The sequence below is a fragment of the Parasteatoda tepidariorum genome, chromosome 1, assembly GCF_982258835.1.
Source record: "Parasteatoda tepidariorum strain Cologne lab strain chromosome 1, Ptep-v5.0, whole genome shotgun sequence".
Taxonomy (NCBI): domain Eukaryota; kingdom Metazoa; phylum Arthropoda; class Arachnida; order Araneae; family Theridiidae; genus Parasteatoda; species Parasteatoda tepidariorum.
Window position 1 is genome coordinate 132,363,179 of NC_141755.1, and position 15,249 is coordinate 132,378,427.

At 26.1% G+C, this 15,249-nt stretch overlaps 1 protein-coding gene across 2 annotated transcripts in view; it reads right to left on the reverse strand.

Annotated features, from left to right (window-relative positions):
* Positions 1 to 529: 529 nt before the first annotated feature.
* The window catches only part of LOC147816985 (phosphatidylinositol-binding clathrin assembly protein LAP-like), a 35,068-nt gene continuing 20,348 nt past the window's right edge, over positions 530 to 15,249 (reverse strand). The window contains exons 3-4 of one of the 2 annotated variants that reach the window (XM_087153315.1): positions 14,538 to 14,644; positions 530 to 7,688 (exon numbers count right to left, since the gene is read on the reverse strand). In XM_087153315.1, coding sequence (XP_087009441.1) covers positions 14,576 to 14,644 — 69 coding nt within the window. In that variant the 3' untranslated portion in view covers positions 530 to 7,688; positions 14,538 to 14,575. Of the gene's footprint in view, positions 7,689 to 14,537; positions 14,645 to 15,249 lie in introns of those variants that run through there. The other variant, XM_087153312.1, reaches the window with a different exon arrangement.

Here is a 15,249-nt window from a genome sequence, read left to right on the forward strand (position 1 = left end):
ATAAAGCCTTCTAACGAGGTGAACCTGGTTCGAATCCCAGCTGTGACAAGTCGATACAAAATCCGCACCGACTACAGTGCTGACGTAAAATGCCCTCAGTGGTAGGCGGATCATTGGCCACCTTGTTGTCAGGCTAACCGTGGTAACTTTTCTTCTCCATATTGCGCCAATGAGGGTTAGTTGCATCAAAAAATCCTCCACGAAGGTCTCCAAATACGTGATACAGGAGTTCCCTTGGGCTCAGGATTGGGATCAAAATTACTTGTAATAGTGTGCCCTACCAGAGGATAATTATAGGCTACACAATGTTGCCCTATAGGTTACTATGTATATATGAGTGTGCTAAATAGCGTTAAAATGAGGAAATTCGAAACCAATATTTTGTATTACAACATGGCCCTATATCTCCCCTTAATATTGAAATTGAACCACGTATTATATTACCGGGTACTAGTGTACCCTACATGATTTTAAAGGAGATAATTACATGCTTATAAGGGGGCCCACAATGTGGCCCTATAAGTTACTATTTTTTTTTTTTTTTTTTTTTTTTTATTTATTTTTTTTTTTTAATTCTTTACTGAAAATAAATCGACACGTATTTTTGCGTTTTTGTTTAAATTGCATATTTTTGACTAAACGAATTTTTTAAAATTTCGCTTTTTTGAGCGCACGACTTTGCAAGTTATTTTTTAACGTATTGTCATCCGACAACAAAAATATTTAAATACACTTTCTTGAAGTGATTTTTCTCAAATTTTAAGAAAATCAACATTAAAATATAAAATTTTTTGTTTTTGACATAAAAAAATTCATTTTTTGAAAAAAAAAACTATTTTCTTTTTTTTGCAATTTGGACATCTTTGATTTTTTTTATATTTCGACAATGTGAAGTATAATCAATAATGATATTAATTCCAAATTTTTGGAATGGTAAGACACTTTGTTCGAAAGATATAAACGAAACAGCACGCACGCCTCGCTCTAGTTTAGTAGGTAGCGGATGAGTTCGAGAACAGTCGAGCCATATTCTACATGCATACGAATCATTTCACCTCATTTTGAGCCACCACGGCTCTAAAATAATGGCGATCCCGTAGTGGGCTCGAATCACCAAACTTTCGGTTAAAAATGCTCTATATTCAATCAACATAATATACTTCTCGTGTATTTTTTGACTCTAAGTTTTATTGCACTTAAGTTGAATATTACAGAGCGCCCCACCTTCAGGTGACCCCCGGTAAGATTAACGTTCAAATGAATGAAAAAAAAGTGCGTAGGAAGTTACGCCGTAGGATAGCCTGGTTGGTAGGGCACTGGGCCCATGTTCAAGAGGTTGTGGATTCGATCCCCGCCGGCCGAAGACTCCCTGTGTAGTAAATGGTGACTGGTGCACGTTAAATATGTCGAGCACAAAGTCCTTCCTGTTCACAAATCAAACCATACCTTTGGGGGTACTGAACCAAGAATTTACAGTATATGAGCAAGAATTTCTCCATTTTACTGCTATTGTATGTGATTAAAAATAATAATTTTTAAAAAAATGTTTTACTTAAGTTACAAGATTTAAAAATAAATAAAAAAAAGCACATTTATTTTTATTAAATATAATTTTTAAATATTGAACATGACCGAAGCTCGAGTCCCGAACCCTCGGGACTAGAAATTACTTGTTTCCTAACACTCAACCCATAGATGCAGACGGGGAAGATGAATCAGTTCACCTGAAGGGCGTCAGGGTAAACTTGAACATTGTAGTCTTTACTCTATATTCGCGCCATCTAATGATCATTTATATAACATTTTGTTCTCAAATATTTTTAAAGAATTATCGAAGAGCTTGGTTTGGAACATAACAATATAATGTAAATAATTTTTAAAAATTGAATCTTCAACGATATCGTTGTTCAAAATGATATTTATTTATAAGGAACGACGGTGCGAAATAATATTTTTTTTTTTTAATTGAACATTTCGTATTTTTACATTTTCCACCATTTCCAAATAAAATTATCAAATATCATGAAGTATTTTTTGTAATTATTTTTTTATTTGTTTGCAGATTTCAAAGAAAATTCTTTTCGTTCAAAAATAAAAAGGTCAAAATTAAGTCAAGGCAAATCAGTTAATTCATAAATTAAGGAATACATAAAACGTTTTTAAATTAAATAATCATCTATATGAAAAATAAAATGAAACAAAAAAATAAATATGTTTACAATAGTTTCAAAAAAAATTTCTTTAGAGCTGACATTTTTGTAATTATACCTTATGATTTTATTTAAAAGAAATTAAAGGCTAATAAGAATATTAAGTTTTCTTGCAAGAAATTTACACAACTAGCATATTTGGAATTGCTTTACAATATAAGTTTGGATTACTTTATTATTTCAGTTTTAATGGTACTTTTATTCAATTGTTAATTCCTTTACTCTAACAATGTATTTTTGATGTATTTTTATTAAAACTAAAGGGTATTTAAGTTTTTTTATTTAAAAAATTAAAGAGAAAACTTTATTTTGACTTAATATCAAGAAAAATAAATTAATGCCCAATTATTATTAATCATAATTAAGTTCCTTTAAAAAGTTGTTAAAAATCGTTTCTCACAATATATCATACCTTACAATAAAAAAAACTTATATTTATTGCCATAGAGTATTAGTGGAACTAACACAATTTCAAACTCTACACATACTATAAATAATAATAATAATGTATGGATACCATTACTCATTCTTAGGAAGGATAATATTTTTCCTCACATCATAAAAACTTTTCATATAATATAAATTTTCTAAACTTTTAGTCACTTGTTACATTTAAGGCCTTTATTAAAACTTCCAGGACAAATTTTTAAGGTCATACAAATTATGCTGTTCTCTCTATCTATTTTTTTAATTGACTTAATATGATTTTGAAAAATAGCAAAAGGTTGCATGGCCCTGCATACAAGGTTAAAAATCAAAAATTAATAATATAAAATTTCTACTAAAAACAAACAAAAACTTAATAATTTTGCTAAATATCTTATGATTATTGTATACATACCTAGATTTAAAATCAGGAGGGATAATAATTTCTAACCTTCTATACCAACCTTTTCCATAAAACTCTACTTATAAAACTCATTCAGCTAGGATATAGTATATACTCAGATTACAATTAAACCAGGCAATAGCTCTTGCTTCACTGTCCACCATTTAGCCAAGAAGTAATCCAACTAAATATTTAAACTATATTGGATCTTTGGCAATATCACTGAAACCCTAATATAGTTCACCATTTAGTTCACGTTTGGATATGCTAAAAATCTGAATATATAGCTTAAATCTACTGGGATTTTATAAAATAATTTTCAAGCAGAAACTAAAAAATAAATAAAAGAGTGTAGTTTTAGATAAAAAAATATACTATGCAAAAATATAATAACATATAGGACTATGAAAAAATATAATACTATGTGAAAATATAATAAAATGTAGAACAAAATCAATTTTAAAAAAACTAGTAGTTTTGAAAAAAAAATACTAAAAATCTTGCAATTTATTCAATCATCAAAGAATTCATTTTAAAAATAAACTATTGTAAGGACGCAAGACGATGGCAGAAAAACACCATCATAAAGAGCTCAGTATTTTTAATCATACTTTCACATCAAACATTTAACAATAAAGGGTAATAACATAACATTAACTAACATAAAAAAAAAGAACTTGAAAGTTTTACTCAAATGAGTGGGAAAAAGGGAACCATGATGGTTCGCAGAGCTCGTCTTGCGTCATCTCCAATTAAGTCAGAATGAAGATTATTGTTACTGTTTTCGCAGATAGAGGGGTAGTGCCATCTGGTGCTACGAATTAACTATCCGTTACACTATGAATATTGTTAAATACATACCAAAGTAAAACATCATACAGGAAAGTAATTTTCACCACATTCTAGAAATTATGGCAAACAATAATAATAACAATTAATAATATCAAAGTTCCAGACGCTAATAAAAGCATGCATTGAGAAAGAAAATATTATAAAATTCTTAAAAATAAATAAATAACAAAACTGTATTTAAACCTATAACTTTCCCAGCTTCAGCCTGATGCTAAAATTACTCGCAACATAAAATTAATTATTATTATATTTATATATAATAAAATCAATGATGAAAAATTTCAAACATTAATAAAAGCATGCATTGAAAAAGAAAATATTATAAAAGTAATTCTTAAAAGAAAAGAAAAAACAGTAGGTATAAATCTCTGTACAAAATTTCCAGGCTCCAGCCAGATTTAAAAATGATATGCAACATATAATTAGTTATTATTATATTTATATATAATAAAATCTAGATGAAAAGTTTCAAACATTAATAAAAGCATGCACTGAAAAAGAAAATATTATAAAAGTAATTCTTAAAAGAAAAGAAAAAACAGTAGGTATAAATCTCTGTACAAAGTTTCCAGGCTCCAGCCAGGTGTAAAAATGATGTGCAACATATAATTAATTATTATATTTATATATAATAAAATCTTGATGAAAAATTTCAAACTTTAATCAAAGCATGCATTGAAAAAGAAAATATTATAAAAGTTATTCTTAAAAGAAAAGAAAAAGCAGTAGGTATAAATCTCTGTAAAAAGTTTCCAGGAAAATGTTTTGTTTATAAATCACATACACAAGCAATTCCAGACATGAACACGTATATCTTATAAATTATAATTTAACATACAGAGTTTATCCCAATATATAAAGGTTAAAATAAAAGTTAATATAACATTATAGAATAATAAAATATTATAAATATAGAATATCATATTAAATATCTACATGCAAAGGGGAAATAAATTTTTTTTTATATGTTTTCAAACATTGTAAAAAAATAAACTTGAAGAGTAATTAATTTCCCAGTTTATTTTTATTGTATTATATCACAGTTTATTTAAAAAGTAAACAAATAAAAAGCATATACTATATAAGTAAACTTTATTTTCAAATTTCAGCATTCTTATGACATTTTTTTCAATTTTATGTAACAATTTCTTTACAGTTCTATCCCAATGAACTGGAAACGAAAATTTTTTTTTATATAAGCCTTAAAATATTTTTGAAAAATAATGATTTTTTTTTTCCTTTTCAAAAATTAATGCTTCAAATTAAGAGGCACATATATGTAAAATTAATGAAGAAATCAAAAATCAAAGTAATACTTCAAAATTCTACAATAGATGCCCTACACTTTAATGTTAAATCAAAGCATTTCTGCAGCAACCTATTATGGGTCAAGGGGTGGTGGAGGCCCCTTAATTTTGTGACCAAAAGCATAATGGTGTCAATGTGGTGACACACAATTTTTCCTTTCAATCCCACACAAGTTTTTAACCATCAATCAGCAACTGTGTGTGGGCCTGCCACCGTCCTCCATAATTATACCTCAGTTTGTTTGATAACTCAGCCATTGCTGTAAATTTCAGATAATAAAAATTAAGACCAATGGATGAACCTTAAAAAAAATTATTATCTTTCATCAAAAACATTATCTTAATGAATTTGTACAAATTGTAAAAATATTCTGTGAAAGATTAGATAAAATATATATTTATTTTACATGTTAACTTTTAAAACTGTAAAGCTGATCACAAAAATGATGATAAATTGAAATGGAGAATTAAAAACAGTTAACTATGCTGTATTAAACAAGATAGTCCCCTAAACCACTTGACAGCATTTAAAACACACTTGGTTTGTGATGAAACTTAATGCATAATAATCTGAATTAGCCATACTGAGTCAAACACCAAGTTCAAAAAGAACTATTAAAATTAGAGGACTTTAAAAAATATCAAGAAATTAAAGTTTAGAAATTATATTAAAAATATAATTTTCTAATAAATAAGTTTCAACTATTAAGCTTTTTTTTTTAAAAAAAAATTTATCTACCCCCTAATAGTTGAAACTAAAATCTGCCAAAATCATGATAAATGTAGCTGCTTACTTTCATATTATAATAAATTTAAGTGTTAATAATTTTTATACCAGAATAATGGACTTTGATAATTGTTTCAAGCAGTTTAATCATTCATTTTTCAATTCATTGTAATAATCACTTCAATTTTTCTACATTTATCTACTGACATATCCTGCTTGCAGATACGACAAAAATACAGATAAATGTTGACCTATAGAGTCGTATTTCATGTAATGGTATATGCTAGGTTATAGGTTCAATACTATGTTTTAACATGACCATTTTAATCTTGTTATTATAATACAGATGCAAACCAGGCTCTGATAATCAAGATTCACAGATACATACTTCAGAATAATATTAAGCAAAGGACGGAAACAACTAATCTAGGTTCATTTCGATTGCGCAAGTAATTTCAGCAACTAACTTATCTATTTTTTTTCTTCTTTAAAAACATTACTTATAAATAATAATAATTAAAAAAAACTGTTTAATTTATTTGCACTAAGTAAGTCTGCATTGATGACTTTATCGCCTACCCTGGCAAAATAGAAATATACCTAAATTTATTTAAAAACTGTTAACAACTAATTGAAATCTAAAAACCAATAACATGAAAAATATATTCCAATACTCCATGAAGTTAAGAAAGAAGTAAAAAATTAAAAACAGGAGAAGTAAATAGCTAGGAGAGAAAATTACACAATACATGCTCAGCTTAAACATCTATGAGAGTTTGTCAAGCACGAGCCCTTTTGTAGGACATCTGGGGCAAAAGGATGAATACTACTAGTTTTTAAAGATAGAGCACCGTCAAAAACGACTCCTATTATTATGAGCTAATGCATGTGCTCCGAAGAAGCGTTTGAAATTGGAATAGCTATCGAGGAAACAAATTCTCCTTATTTTCGTCTCCCATTGTTATGCAGATCTGAACAGTCCAATTGATTTTGGCCCTCATAGTTACAGTGTTACTAACAATATTAAAACTTAAATAAATTGTTTAAAAACTACCATTAGCCACCATTCATTAAATTTTTGCCATCTCAAGGGTATTTTTATTATGTTTTAAAATTTTAATATTTTTTTTCTCTTTTTTTGATGAATTTTTACTTGCAATGACACTTTTCATTAAGAATACTTGAATTGATTATAAAACAAATTTCTATTAGCTATGAATTATTAAGTTGTTTTGATCAGCTTTCTGATATTTTTATTTCATTGTTCTTTGTGTACTCTTTCTTTGTTAGGGTTTCTATTGACTGCAAAATGTTAAAAAAAAAAGGGGAATGGATTGCATAATTGGATCGGGGAATGGAATGCATTGGATCTTATTGATAGATATTATTATTAATATTTGATTTTTCTCTTCAATAAATACTGTAATTACAAAACTTGTTGGTTGAAAATACCTCATATACTAAAACATTCATAGATTAAATTATTTACTTAATAAATGCCGACCAGGTGGCCGAGTGGTCAGCATGCCTGACTGCGAAACCAATGGTTGTGGGTTCGTATCCAACTTAGTGCATGGATGTTTCTCTGAGTGGGCTATTCTCTGTTGTGTGAATGTGGCCCAACCTATAAACAGGTATCTGTGACAGTGTAGCATGGGTAACGTTGCTCTCCTCCGTGAATTAGTTTTACAGCTGCCCATTGGGTAACTTTAAATGGGCAACACTTCCGGCATCTTTCAAGGTGAAGGATGAAAGCTCAGTGCCTGTCATTAAGATAAAAAAAAATTACTAAATAAATTTTAAAACTTACAATTGTTTATTAATTCATGCATTTACTTCTCTTTTTGCTTGCAAAGAAATTTTCTAAATTATAAAAAGATATTCACTAAGCATTAGGATGATTATGTTGTTTTTTGTCATTCTAAGGATATTTTAATTAGATTTTTTTTTCAGTTACTTTTTTTTTGGTTGGATTGCAATAGACTACAAAAAATTTATAAAAATTATGGTAATAATGTCATTGATATTACGATAAGTTTTAAATTTTTCTTTTCAAAAATTATGTGATAAATACTGTACTCACAAAACTTGTCAATTGAATAAACATTATATTCCATAACATTCTAAAGAGATTGAATTGTTTACTTAATGAAATGTTTAAAACCTAAAATTGCTCATAACTGCATGCATTTATTTTAATGAAAAATAAATAAAGGTCAATAAAGATACATAATTAAAAGAGTAAATAGCTTAAAATATTTACTCTATGAATTAATTCAAATTGCTGCAGCAAATTTGTTTAACTGAATTCTTACAAATGAAATTTAACCACTAAATATGTTCTTTTTTTACTCCATTAAATATATTTTAACCTTTGAAAAAGGGTAATATTATTCAACAAAAATCAAATTTATTTTCCAAGATGTATGTGTTAATTTTTTTAACAAATTATTTAAAAATATGATTATCCATGTTTTTTTTATTATTATTAAAATATCTTTTGGTATAAAGTTTATTTTATTTTTTTATACAATTTATTTACAACTACTTATTTTTTTACACAATTTCATGGCAAAAAATACTATTTAATGAATTAAGAAACATATTTAGAATTAAAATTATTAGGATTACACGTAAAGAGAAGGGTAATAACTGAAAATTTAAAAAAATAGGTATGCTCTTTTTTTAATTTATGGTAAATAGTATTTGTTTGAGTATAAGTAATAATATATAATATAAAATAAGAATTGCCAATAATATGTACATTTTGGCTACGAACAATTGAATCAAAGATATAAACAGCTTTATTTACTTATTTGTAAATATCAAAAATGAAATAAAAAAATATATTTTTATACATAAAATAGAGTTTTATACTGTAACTGTCAATATAATTTCTACAGGTAACATTCTATAGAAATATACTTTTAAAAAAATGTGCACATGCATATCAGAAAAGAAAGTGATGTATTTTTTTCAAATCTGTATTATTTAAATTAAAGTAATGTAAGAAGAAGAAAAAAAACATGGCGCTGAGACATAAGCACGGGAAAAATTGTTAAGAATTCAAACATTCCTTTCAGAAATCTAAGACTAATTACTTTTAAGCTTACAAAATTATTACAAATCAAATTTATAATAACACATGCCACCAAAACGTTTTGAGGGAGCATGCATGAGCTTAAAGCAATAGGATCTGATTTTTTAGGAACTCAGTCTCGTGAAACCAGTTTAAATAAAGAAGATTGCAGATTTAATAAAAAAAGTAAGCTGATAAAGAATTGTGGTGGCTAAAAAAAATTAAATACTTGAATGAGCAAATGTTAAATTGGTGGGTCTGTTTGTATTCCTGAGATCATGAGGGCCTCAATTCCGAGTTTAAATCCGCTGCCGAATTCATAGTTCGTGATGTCACAAACTATGATTATTATTAATCATAGTTTGATGAAACTATGATGATTATTATATTATCAATCGGTTCAGTTGTTTTGGAATCAAAGCAAATTTGGGTGCTTCAGAGAAATGAGAGTCAACTGTATTCACTAAAAAATTTAAACCGATTTTGTCTTTGAATAGTTTAGAAAGTCACTTGATTTTAATATATTGATGAAACTTAACAGTTGAAAAAGTTCGAAGTCAAATATTCCAACTAACTGTCTATTTGATCACAACACAAAATAGAGCAAAATACAGCATAGCTAATTTTAAATATGGACACAGGCGAAAATATTTATCAATGTGGTGATTGTAAAAGTTTTACTACTAAAAGTTTTGCTGAAATAAGAATGCGCTCCCCTTACTGCATTGGTTAATTTCATGCTTTGCTTCAAGATATTTTATATTTATTTTTATCCTAGACAATTATCAATCATGTTGAATTTAGTATACTAATTTTGAAGCTCTAAAATACATAGAAATTATTAAATTTTGTTAAAAATACATTGTCAGCAAAGTTATTTAATGCTCAATTAATACTTATCATATTATTCAAAATATAAAAGTAGTTATTAAAAACCTAACTTGAGCTAAAAACTAGTTAGATTTTAGAATGTAGAATAAGCAGTCGTTTTCTCCGGATTTTGTTAGAACATTAAAAGTTAAATATTTACAATTTGGTGCCCGTCTTACCTAAGTGTTTTTTTTTCATATTCTGACAGAAAACTGGTAAATTATTTATGAGTGAGATTTTTCTAAAAATAAGAAATCAAATTATTATATGTGAATTACAAATCGAAGAAATAATAGGAGAATGTAAGAATTTATGTATAGTAAAAGATCTTAGATAAAGTGCTCAATCAAAGGGATACCTTATTGTATATGAGAACTATTTTTGCAATGAAATTAATTTGATTACTAAAAACAAATTAAAATATTGCTATTTTTCAAATGTTCTTTTTATTTATTTTTAAATTTGAGGTAATTTTGAAAAAAAAAATAAAATAAACAACCAAACAAGCATTATGTTTTAAAGGAAAAAATCTTCTAAAACATGAACGAAATTGTATCTTTTTTTTTTTTAAATTCAGTAAAATGCATTCCTTAGTAAAAAAAAATTTCGGTCATTCAATACCATTTACTTAAAGAGACTAACATTTTCTAGTAACTAAATTCCCAATTTAATCATGAGTAAATTAAATGATGAAATATTATTTTTTGTATGGAGTCCTGCCATTTATTTTTGGGTAAATAAGTTTTATTATGTTCAGTAATGTTTTAATTCATAATTTTATTTTGATGATATATGTAAAAAAAATTTTCAAGAGTAATACTATTGGGTCTTAACTTTTGAAGGATCTGGCTTTATTATGATATGTCTCAGATTTTGAAAATTATAGACAGTTAGATTAGCTAATTTAAAATGGTAAATCTGGTGGCTCATCAAATTAATGACATAAAACTAGACATTTTTTCAAATTGTTTGTATTGAATTTTTTTTTGTTTTAAATTTTCAAATTTTTTTTTTTTTAAAAATAGAGAACAAATTTCATTAATTTTCTTGTTTCGATTAACTCAACAAATCATTTTAAACAATTAGTAGCTATTATGAACATAAATTTCTCCATTACAACATCATCTGTGAAGCAAAATGCATAAACATATAGACAAACAAATTAGGCTAATTTTTCTGGAGAATCCAAAAAAGTTCATAATTAAGATTTCAAAGTTTACCCTCATCCTGCACTCAGGGGTGGAAGATCATGTTTGTTATCTTTGACTGCTTATTTAAAATATTGCTTAAATCATGTTGAAATAAATTTTACTTATGTAGATATTATTTAAAACAATTCCTTTTGCAGACAAAACCAATTGTGCTTTTATATGCTTTGTGAGGTTCTTTTGTGTTATTCATAATTATTATTTCTTATCAATTAGTTTTATTATTTACTAAAACATGTATAGCTACTTGTAATATTCGAAACAATGTAGCTTCGAAAATAATATTTGTAATAAATTATTTTTAATGTTTGATGAATTCTATTGCTAATTATAAAATATATTTTAATTTCAGCTGTTCTTGCTTTCTTTTAAGCTGTAATGTCACATTCTCCAAGACATGACTGCAAAACGAGATCCTGGAAGTAAATGATACAGAAATTCTCTTTATTGATCCTAAGTTTAATTGGAAAGTGTATTATCCAGTCTTTGATTCGACTATGGTTAAAGAAAATATGAAACTGCTAAAGAAAAGTTCTCATGTTTTGCTACTGCAGGATGGGAGGTTGTTGTGACGTTTTATACATTTTTACTGTTGGCCAATTCGTCATATTTATACAAATTCAATTACTCATGTTTTATTTAAACATGCCTTTGTTTAAATTTCTTATTTATTTGCAATATTTAAACAGTTAAGCACTGAGGATTCATTTCAAAACTGGTGAGTTCAGTAAACTATTTCCTAGATTTTCTTTTAAAATATTTATATTTGGTTCAAACTAAGAAAATTAAAACTTATTATAATTTATTCCAATCAAAGTTTTAATTACTTTAGATAGAAATTATTTCTATTTTTATATATGTAAAGATTTATACTGGTGAAAAGCTTCATTTTGAAATATTTGCCAAGCAACTCGCCAAGCTTTGTTGCATTATTATAACATAAAATATAATCATTGTATTTTTTTATTTTTAAATTTATATCTTTACTTCAGTTGATTGTTAAAGCATGTGTTTGATTATTTGAAAAATTTATTTTATTTCTATTATTATTGAAATAATTATTTTATTCTTCCCTAAGAATTTTTTTAATTTTTGAAAAGCTTATTTTAAAACAAGTTAGAAAACATTAATATTTATCTTGTCTCTCACAAAGTTACCCCATTTTTTGGTAATTATTGAAAAGTATTAAAAAAAGGGTAGTAATATTATATATAAGAAGTAATTTTTAAAAATACAAATTCCCAAATCCCTTATCTGTTTCTACATTAATCCCTCTTTTTTTGGTATATGATGATTCGCATAATATTTTGTTTATTATTATTCAATGTTAACTATGGATACTTTACTTTTTATTTATACTTTACATTTATCTATTGACACTTTACTTTTCTACAATGATAGTAAGTATGTAAGTTTACCTTACTAATTTTTCAACATACTTTCATTTTTAATAGTCTTCGTTTATAAATACAATTTATTTTTTTAAAACAAATTTCAGCCCAAACATTAAAGCTATAAATTCAAATATCTGCCATGTTTCATTAGAATAATCTTAGAACTATAATCAAAATATCTGACAAACTTAAAATCAGTTTATAAGGGATGCCTGAAGGCTTAACTGATTTCAAATTAATGGTATTTAATCCCCCTTATTCTAATATGTGTATTCTAATGTTAATGTGTAAAATTTTATCATGATAGTGATTTCTTTCTTTTATTTTAGATATTTTGTCGAATCTTGCAAGGTTTTTTTGGTGAAGAAGGAAAGAGATGTAAAATTGTTATGAATGAAATAAAAAAATAAAAAATTTAAATGAATAATGTTCGAAACATTTCACTTGGTATTAAATGTTTAACTTCTTCAATTGATTCTTGCATTATTTAAAATGCAAAACACATTTAAAGCCTATAACTAAATAATATGGTACATAAAAAATATGCTCTTTATAAAATACAGTTTTTTTTTCCTAGTTATTAATGAATTTATATAGTGTATAATTACAATAAATTTGTCTGAAAATAAATAATGTAATTTTGAATTAAATTATCATATTCATATAATCAATGCTTTAAATTTTACAATAATAAATTGCAAGTATGACATTGAAAATCTTCTTATATTTAAAAAGAAATTGGTTTTTCATAAAAATGATATTCCTGATACGCAATGTGAAAATGATGAATGAAAGTTATGATCCCTTAATGCAATGTAAATTAATTTTATGACAATAAATTCTGAGACATTATTTACTGTGTATTTTTTAGACTAAAGTAAAAAAAAAAAAAAAAAGAATTGATTTGATAGATCTAACAGTTTTGATGTTATAAATATTTTAAGATTAAAAGGTAAGTCAAAAATTGCATATTTCATACATTAAACCCTCATTTCTTTTTAAAAATTATTTCAAAGGACTATTTTATTAGGTTAAGCATAAAATATTGAATTTGAAGTTAGATAGCAATGTCAGTTGCATAAAAAAGTCAAAAAATTGTACTTTCTACACATGAAACTTTTATAAATTTTCGAATTGTTACACTATTAAATCAGACATCTTGGTTTTATTCTCATTCAATTTACCGTATACAAAGGTAACAATACTTCACTTGCCTAGTTAGCAATGTTAGATATGTAAATGTGAACAAATAAACTGTACTTTTATACATAAAAAACTTCTATAACATTAGTCACTCAACGATTCAAAGCAACAAAAAAAATCATAAAAATTCTAGATGGTATTTTAAGTTTATTCTCCTTTTAGAGAAGCAACATGAAATTCATGGATATCATAATATTTTTATGTTATGAGCTAGAAATCATAATCCTTTTTATACTATGCTGCTCCACTAATGTGAAATTGAAGAGTTCAGAATTTTAATTTTCAGCTAAATAAAGGCTTAAAAATGTACAAAATTAAATGAAAATCAATCAATATTGTACAGCGTCTGCGATTTTCTTTCCCTCCCTTTACAAACATCTTTTAGAAACTATGAGACAATAGCGTCACATGAAAAAATAAAATGTTAGTCAAAAGTTAGGACAAATAGCCAAAAATGGTAGCCCAATTACGAGCAACCCTTTGGGCAACTCTGAACTGAGAATTTGCCTACAGAGTAGCGGATAGAGTGGAGGTTCTGCTTAGGGTTGATCTTATTTTTCTTTCCTGTGATATAGCCATTTGTTTGACATATTTTTATTGGCTAAATAGTTCTATGAACAATTATGTCAGTTTTAAAAATATTAGCGTAAGAACAATTTACAGATACTGTCTGCCAGAAGAAAAAGTATAGCATGTGATATAAAGACGCCTTTTTTTTCTTCATTTTTATAATTCATTTATTTTTATTTTGGCATTTCAAAAAAATGAATTTATTTACATTTTTGAAACAAAAAATTTTAATTTCTAAAAAATATATGCAAAAGAGTTAAGTCATTTTATACAATGTAAAGAACATACCTATTTCACAGATCAAGTCGAAACTGGTCCAAATAACTTTAACCATCTTCAGTCAAGCATAACTTATGAATACCTTTGTGAAATTTCTCAGCTCCATCAAAAGGGGACTAGAAAAAAAAATTATTAAGTGAGGAATTGAAAGACTCTTTTTCTCATAATTAAATTTCAACACGAATTAAATTGCACGAAAATTGAATAACAAGGTGAACTTTGAATGAAATATTGATAGCAAATTAAAATTTTATCTAGGAACACCCAAAAACTTAAACAATAATAAAAATAAATGGATAGGATAATTTTTAAAATTTCACTAACTGTTACTTCTTGACCACTTTGACTCTTGTTTTCTTTGAAATATCTTAAATCTTGTCAAAGGAGAATAAATGTAAACAAAAATTATATCATTAATTAAACTACACACTAATACTGAAATAAAAAAAATTAATTATTTAATTTATTACCTGTGTACAATTTTTTTAGATCATTCTTATAGTAATTGCAAAATAGTAAAAAAATTCCCCTTTATTAATCTTGGTTTGATAAGAAATAAAGAAATTGGGAAAATATTTTAAACTTTTTCCACAGAAATTCGTAAACAAAATTTACCTAAAATTAAACAATAACACCATGCAACTTTAATTAAAAAAAAATATATCATATCAAAAAAATATTTAAATCGCTTACTGTTGTATTCATAACACCTATTCCATGA